Consider the following 8,203-nt stretch of genomic DNA (forward strand, 5'->3'; position numbering starts at 1 on the left):
ATCATTTTACATTTTACTTATTTTAAAAGATCCTTGACAAATTTCAATATGCACGATAATTATTGAGAATTTTAGATTAGAAATTTTCTTCTTGTCTCACCCCCCATTCCTCTCATACACCAATAAAATACGTATTTTAGGAGAAAACTTAGGTACAATTCCTTAGCTGCTTTTCGTATGGTTCTTAACTAAAAATACCATGATTTCCTCAGATCCATAATTTTCTCAAAGTTTGTTATATCCAAAAAATATGTATTTTTAGTTAAGAACCATACGAAAAGCACCTAAAAAATTGTACCTAAGTTTTCTCCCGTATTTTATCCCGTATTTCATATCACTTTAAAATTAGAAAGTTGTTATTGTACTTTATTAATTCAAATATTATAAATATGCCTTTATGTAATTTGAAAAAGGTAAGATATATAAAATATATATATATATATATATATATATAGGTAATTTATATATCCAAATAATTGTAATATCTACATCTTCTAGCGACGGATCTACTTGTAGTGGCCCACTACTATTCATGTTATACTTGTTAAGTCTTTCATATATGAAATCTTTCATATAGATTTCTATTAGGAGTGTTCGCGGATTTGATTGGTTCGGTTTTGGGAGGAAAAATCATTTGATCCAATCTCTTCGGTTTTGTTATTTGTTCATCTAATTGATTTTGTTTTAAAATTCAATCCGATCCAAAAAAATTAGGTTTGGATTGGTTTTTGGTTTTCATTATTGTATATTTTTTTCATTTTCTTTTAAAAAAAAATATTATTTCATGACATTTCAAAAAATAATAGGATTACGAAAAAGATGAATAAGTAGAAAATAAAAGTAGCATAAAGTAAATAAAATAATAGGTTAAAGAAAATAGTTACAGAATGGTAAATTAATAATATATCTTAAAGAAAGAAAAAAAAAATCAACATTAGTAAAGAAAAAGTCTAGAAAATAGTTACAAAATTGTAAATTAAGGAAACATTTACAAAAAATTCATATAATAATAAATATATAAATATAAATATTTCAGTTTGGATTGGATCGGTTTATACTAAGGGGAACCGAAAATCAATCCAATCTATTTAAAATTGCAGTTTTTTTTCGATTTTTGGTATGGTTCAGTTTTTTATTTTTCGGTTTGGTTATCGCGGTTTACATTAGATTGGACTGGACATGAACACCCCTAATTTCTACCATACTTTTTAAATATGAAGACATGTAAAGAACAATTTTAATTTGTAGATGTTAAGAAGTCTTTAATTTTTCTAATATATATGAGGGATTTGCTAGAACACACCAACTAGTTTTTATGTGGGAGTGTTTTAGCAAGCTACACCTTAAGGTGTATTTAACTACTTTTTAATTATAACTTGCTAAAACACACCTTCTAAAAAACAAGTTCTTGTATTCTAGCAAATGCCTATTGGAGTTACTAACATACACCCACTTATTTTTTAGAATGTGTGTTTTAACAACATTCATCTTAAGGTGTATTTAACAACTTTTTAATTATATCTTTGCTAAAACATACTTTAATAAAGACTAGTGGCTGTATCCTAGCAAACCTCTATCCCTATATATATATATATATATATATATATATATATATATATATATATATATATATATTATTAAGAATATTTGGTGTCCCTTGGACCCTGGCCATACTCAGTGTTAGCATTTTTCTTTAAGGATACTCAATGCTATCATTGAATTCAATGTCTCTGAGAAAGCGGAAGTAGTAATACAATGTAGGATGAAGAAGACAACGAAACTAATAAGTAAAATTGCAACAAAACACATAAAAACGAATAGAGTTTTGCCTTCTTTTTGTCTAAAAAAAAAAGTTCGAGAACAACTTACTATCCCTTTTTACATGGCTTGTTTGTCATTTTCAACTACAATAATTATTTTTTTATTTTACATCTTTTTCTTCAATCAACAATAAACATCTTAAAAATATAAATTAACTCTCTCGTAAAGATAAAATTATGGAAACAATAGTGATTACAAATAAATTTAATATTAATATCAACTTTCTTATTTAAGAACACACAGTAAGTTCAAATCAACATATCTAGTTCCATATATTTAGATAGTCGAATTGAAAATTTATATTAAACCTATCGTTTATGTTTTAAGGTAGCAATTTTAAGCCTACATTAAAAAATAGCTACACCTCTCCAATCATTAATAGAATCGGTTATTACTTCGTTAGTATACTCCAGATCAATCACCACGATGTTAGCATAAATATAATGCAGATTAGTCATCGTGTGGACTTGTGATGGCGGATCAACACCACGACGAGTGGTTGGTTGTAATGGAAGATCAAGATGGTTGCAATTGCAACCTTGATAGGAGGTGGTTGGTCGGATTATTGTGAACAACAGTTGAACCTCGAACTGCAGTAGTGGCGTTTCCGCGCCATTGGCGGGAGCCTTCTTCACTCATCTAAAACATTGGCATTGGCAAGTCGGACAGTAGTTGGAGTTAACCACCGGTTTGCCGAGTGATGTTTAAATAAACCATTATTCGATGATTTGGTATTATTTAGCCTAAATCCCTTGTTGGATCGGGTTAGAGAAAATTCTAGAGGGGAAAAGATTTGAAAATTCAATGTCTTATTTTTTGTCAAAAGTTAATATGTCTTGATAAGTTCCTGTTTGAATAAATCATTATTTGATGATTTGAAGAAAATTACAAAGGGGAAAACATTTGAAAATTCAATGTCTTATTTTTGTCAAATTTGTCTTTATTCAAGACATATATCTATTTATTCCCTTTTTAAATACTAGACTATTTTTTTCTTAACAATAGTCCACCATTGAGAGAATAGACAGAAGAAGAGTGGGAGGAATTGTCCACGTAGAATGAAATTTTCATTGTGCATATAGATGTGAGGTTTTTACGAGGGTTTAGATTTTTATAAGTCACAAATATGCGACATAATTAAATTAATTAAAAAATTGTTGTATTGTCTAAACTGACACCATGGTAGACGGGTAAAAGCCAAAAACTCTTATATTCATTTTATTTTGGATAAAATCAATGGTAGGTTAACTTGTTGGAAGATGAATCTTCTAAGTAGATCTAGACGCGTCACCTTAGCCAAAAGTGTTGTTACTGCTATACCTATTTATAGTATGCAAAATCTCTAGCTTCCCAGTGGTGTTTTGTGATAATATTGATGTTGATATTTATTCCTTTAGTCAATGAAATCCAAAACTTATTGGAAGACATCATCGAAATCCAAAACTTATGGTGTTTAGTTATTCATACTTCGAGACAGGGGTGGTTCTAAGATCCGACTAATCTAGGTAGTTGTCCCGGCTCTGGCTCAATTTTTTGCAATTTCTTATGTAAACCTCTTTAAATTTCTCATATAAACCCTTATAAATTTCTTTAAATTTTTTAATGATTTGCTTGCAGTTTCTTATGTAAACCCCTATAAATGTGTTGCAATTTTTTTTTGCTCAGACTTAGTAATAATTCTGAATCCGCCATTGCTTCGAGACACTCTAATATATCTCTATTGGGCAGGCATATATGGGACATTTTACATCAATCCCATAAGCTTTGGATCCAAATGTCGATGGATAAATATTCGCATGATACTCACATCCTTGAGGTTTGGAACTCTAACATCTTGTATACTCAACTTCCTCAATTCAATCAAGAACATATTCATAATTTAATAATTGATGCAGATACTAATGATAGGCTTATTTGGATTAGTTCCCGTGATGATATATACTCGGCTAGGTAAGGAAGAATGTTGGAGTAAATTCTTCAATATAAATCTTTTTGCTTGGATTGAATAGAACTTGACGTGTAAGGACATTGGTAATGTAACTTGAGATTGTTCTATCTTCTTTGGAGTTATGGTGACCCCTTGGAAGGATTGAAAGATGCTTATATTTTCTCATCAATCAGACATGGAAGATAAGCTCTGGAATCTGGTAAACATTCACATTCACGATATTGTGGTAGAATGTAAAAGTCCAATGCATCTCGAGGAATCAACATTGTACATCAGAAGCATAATCGAGTCCATCATCCTCCTAGCGACCTTGAAGAATCGGCAAATCAAGAACATCCGAAGAATTGTGAAGATTCAAGAGGCATCATAAGACTTACAAAATGGGAGGAATTATGTTCCCAAGTCCCGAGGCAATTTATTTGAAGGCGAAGACTTAAAACGACAAAAAATCAGAGAATTTGGGCCTAGGAAAGGCAAGACTACGAGCCTAGCACATGAGATAGGCGCCTAGCACATGGTGTAGGCTACCATGCGCCTAGGGCATGGCTTTTGACATATACCCATGCGCTAGGCACATTGGTAATGTGCCTCGAGCGCCTGAAAACTCAGGGCACGTTTGTCTTTTCCTGTTATGGTTTTTGGGTAAAGCTCGCACTTTTAATAAAAGAGTAGAATTGAGTTAGGTTGCCGCATAAGCTTCAAATGTGAGCTTCAAGCTAACGTATGTTTAAGGCTGCAGAATCAATTTGCCTATTTTAAAGCCAAACAAAATTTTTCTCATGAAATAGCGTTTCATTGTTGTAAACGTGAGTTTTGGTGCACCCACCGTGCAACTAAACATATACTAAGTATGTACAGTCAGGGACATAACAACAAGTTGTTGTTTAATGAAAGATTTGATTTTGAACAAAAGAGAGAATTAGTTGACATTTAAGGATTTGAGATTTAGGAATTTGAAATTCAATTTGGGGATATTGATTTTCGATTCAGGGACCAAAATAATCATTTTCTATTTTCACTTTAGTCCCTGTGATACTTCACGCTCCTTCTCAGCATAAAACATTTGTCACATCATCACTTAACAAAATTATTTAACATCAGAGACTAAAGTGATAACGGAAGTGTACATTCAGAGATTATTTTATATTTAATCCTGAGTCAAGGATCTTTGTCACAGCGAGAGCAAATGAATAAAAAAAATTATACTTCATCCGTCTCAATAATTGTCTCTTTTCCCATTTTTATTTTTCTCAAAATGTGGATGTAATATTGAAAAGAGTCCTGATAGGTAGACATACATAGCTGGCAACACACCCTTATACACCTCCAGGTGGCATAGTAATTTTGAAATTTCAACACTTAATTGAGGGCAGTTCTGTCAAAGCTCATGTAATCTTTGTAAAAGAAAAGAAAACAGATCAAACAAACAATTCTCTCTTCCTCTCCCTTCACCTAACCGTCCCACTCTCATCCACCGTCCTTCATCCTTCTCTCCGCCGTCCTCAACACCACTCTTCCCTCTCTCTCCTTCTCTCTTTCTCTCTCTCCGCAGTTACAGTCTTTCTCTCGCCACTTTTTTTAGACGATGACGAGATTGTGGAAAAGGAAATACCATAAACACCAGCAGCAGCAGAAGTGGTAATGGAGAAATTGTGAATGCAAATAGTTTTATGGGTTCTTGCAGCCAAGAACTACTTGCTAACGGCAGTGAATTACTCAAACGCACTCCTGACGATATCATTATCATTATTATCAATTACAAATTATTTTATTAAGACTAACTCAATATCTAGTTTGGAAAAAAGTTTTTGTTTACAATTACATACAGAGAACAGGAAAGGTAAAATTTTCTACCGAAAATTAACATAAAAAAGAATTCCCTACATGTCCATTCCATGACAAGGCTTACAAACATAACATCTCAGGTAATGCTGAAAACGAATAGCGAACTTGTTGCAGGAACAATCACAAAAAGAACAAGAATGAGTTTCCTTTTTTTTTTTTTAACAGCAAGAGTGAGTTTCCCATATGAAGATGTTGTGCTAGAAATGTGCATTGAAGACATAGAAGATCTGAGGTAAGAACGGCAGTGGCGCGGTGGTGGTGGTTAGGAGGTTTTGATGAGAAAGTTGTTGTAGGTGGAGAGATATACAGAGAAAAGAGATTGGACCGCTTCACACCTTCTTCTTTCTTTCTAGATCTGATCATCTTTTTTTTTTTTTTTAATAATTTTTTAATAATTTTTTGTCATGTCTAACGTGTGTATGGACTATGGATGTACACCCTTTAAAAGGGTGTTTGTCTATCTTTTCCCTATTGAAAATGTGGATGTAATGATATATATGTTTAGACGAAAATATCCTCACTGAAATTTGAATATCCCAATCCTGTCCTTCACCCTACTACCCTGCATTCTCTCATTCGGTGCACCTTTTCACAAGCTGCATTCACGAATCCCTTGCAGTGTCGCCATTGAAATCGAAAGTAACAATGTGGAGGTCGATACTCTCAAGACAAAGATGTGTTCCTCTTCGCAACTTCAACGCCGCCTCTGCTTCACCACTGATTCAGGTTCTTCCTCTCTCTAATTTCATACTAAACCCTACACTATCAACTACACCTTCTTCTTCCTTAGGTTTTCCTCAAATTTCACTTCTTTCCAATAACCCTAGATTCTTCTCTCAACAAATCGCTACTCAAAACGAGGATGGTGCTGTTCATCTCGAAAATGATGACGTTCCTGTTCAGAATGATGATGGTAATGAAAACGTTGTTGGAGTAGAAGAGGAAGAACAGGTTTATCAGTTTGATGATGAAAAATTGGAGAAAGTTGTATTTTTTCTTCAGAACGAAGAAGTTAGTGATGATGGGTCATTTGAGTCTACTCTTAATCATATGGATTTGAATGTACATCAAGATTTTCTCATCAAAGCTATTGAAAAAATCGAAATTGTTTCTGTTCAGAATCTTGTTAGGTTTTTAAACTGGGTTTGGAGTGAGAATTCGCGTAAGGTTACAGCTCAAGTTCTAGAGTTTTTTGTTGTTACAATATGTAACAGTGGTGGTTCATTGAGGGACAAAGATGTGTACTCTTTGTGGGATTTGGTGAAGGAAATTGGGGAGAAAGAGAATGGGGTTGTTAATGTTGCGATTCTTAATGAGTTGGTAAGTTCGTTTTCGAAATTGGGAAAAGGGAAGGCTGCGTTAGGGGTTTTGGAGAAATTTGATGGGTTTCAGTGTGTACCGGATGCAGAGAGTTATTACTTTACGATTGAAGGTCTTTGTAGGAGATTAGATTTTGATTTGGCGTGTTCTGTGTGTCAGAAGATGATTGATGCACAGAGGATTCCTGATGGTGAGAAAATTGGTAGAATGTTGTCTTGGTTGTGTAAGGGTGAGAAGGTGAAAGAAGCTCATGCGGTGTATATGGCAGCGATGGAGAATAAGATGTATCCTCCTTTGTCTTCTGTTGGTTTTTTGGTTGGTAATTTGTGTCATAAAAATGAAACTGTACAACTGGCTCTGGAGCTGTTGAATGATATCCCTGCTGAGAGGAGGAAACGTGCAATAAAGCCGTTTTCGGCTGTTGTTCGAGCCTTGTGTAGGATTAAAGACGTTGATCAGGCCAAAGAGTTGGTTTTGAAAATGATTGCTGATGGTCCGCTTCCTGGAAATGCTGTTTTCAATTATGTTATTACCGGTTATTCCAAAGTTGGGGAAATGGGACAAGCTGTGGAGATGTTGAGGCTACTTGAAAGTAGGGGTTTGAAACCAGATGTGTACTCGTATTCTGTTATTGCTAGTGCTTATTCGAATGGAGGCGAGATGGAAGAGGCTAGGAAGATCTTGGAGGAAGCTAAAAAGAATCATTCGAAGTTAAGCCCTGTCATGTATCACACTCTAATCCGCGGATATTGCAAATTGGAACGGTTTGATGAGGCTTTGGAGTTGTTGACTGAGATGAAGGATTTTGGGGTACGTGCTTCTGCTGATGAATACGAGAAGCTGATCCAGTCTCTCTGCTTGAAGGCTTTGGATTGGGAAAAAGCAGAAAAGCTGCAAGAAGAAATGAAAGAAAAGGGTTTACATCTCAAGGGCATCACTAGGGCCCTAGTTAGAGCTGTCAAGGAAGCGGAAAAGGAGGCCGTGGAGGCACAAAGCGAAAGTTTAGTGGCCTGAACAGGAGAAGCCTGGTATTTGTAATTTTTTTCTTAGGTTACATTCTCCATACCAAAAACTACTGAGAGGAGAAATTTTCTGAAGTTATTATTGATGAGTTTGCTTACTAGCTTTTTTGATATAATCAATCTTGTTTAATTCCCCCAGTTTAGTGTTGACAGTGACACATATAATCAGATTTCTTTATTTTCGACTAATTAATGTCACACAATAACTACATAGCACTTACACTGTGCTGTTTCAGTGCCTCTTTCA

At 34.2% G+C, this 8,203-nt stretch overlaps 1 protein-coding gene across 1 annotated transcript; it reads left to right on the forward strand.

Moving 5' to 3' along the window:
* Window positions 1-6,100: 6,100 nt before the first annotated feature.
* On the forward strand, window positions 6,101-8,203 carry LOC25489630 (pentatricopeptide repeat-containing protein At3g02650, mitochondrial). Its single transcript, XM_013605688.3, has one exon. The coding sequence runs from the start codon at window positions 6,260-6,262 to the stop codon at window positions 7,946-7,948; it is 1,689 nt and encodes a 562-aa protein (XP_013461142.1). The 5' UTR covers window positions 6,101-6,259; the 3' UTR covers window positions 7,949-8,203.

Source organism: Medicago truncatula, chromosome 3, assembly GCF_003473485.1.
Source record: "Medicago truncatula cultivar Jemalong A17 chromosome 3, MtrunA17r5.0-ANR, whole genome shotgun sequence".
NCBI classification, from domain to species: Eukaryota; Viridiplantae; Streptophyta; class Magnoliopsida; order Fabales; family Fabaceae; genus Medicago; species Medicago truncatula.

What these genes read in the sequence shown, in the direction of transcription:
- LOC25489630 (XM_013605688.3), top strand. Translation starts at nt 6,260, where the DNA reads ATGTGGAGGTCGATACTCTCAAGACAAAGATGTGTTCCTCTTCGCAAC.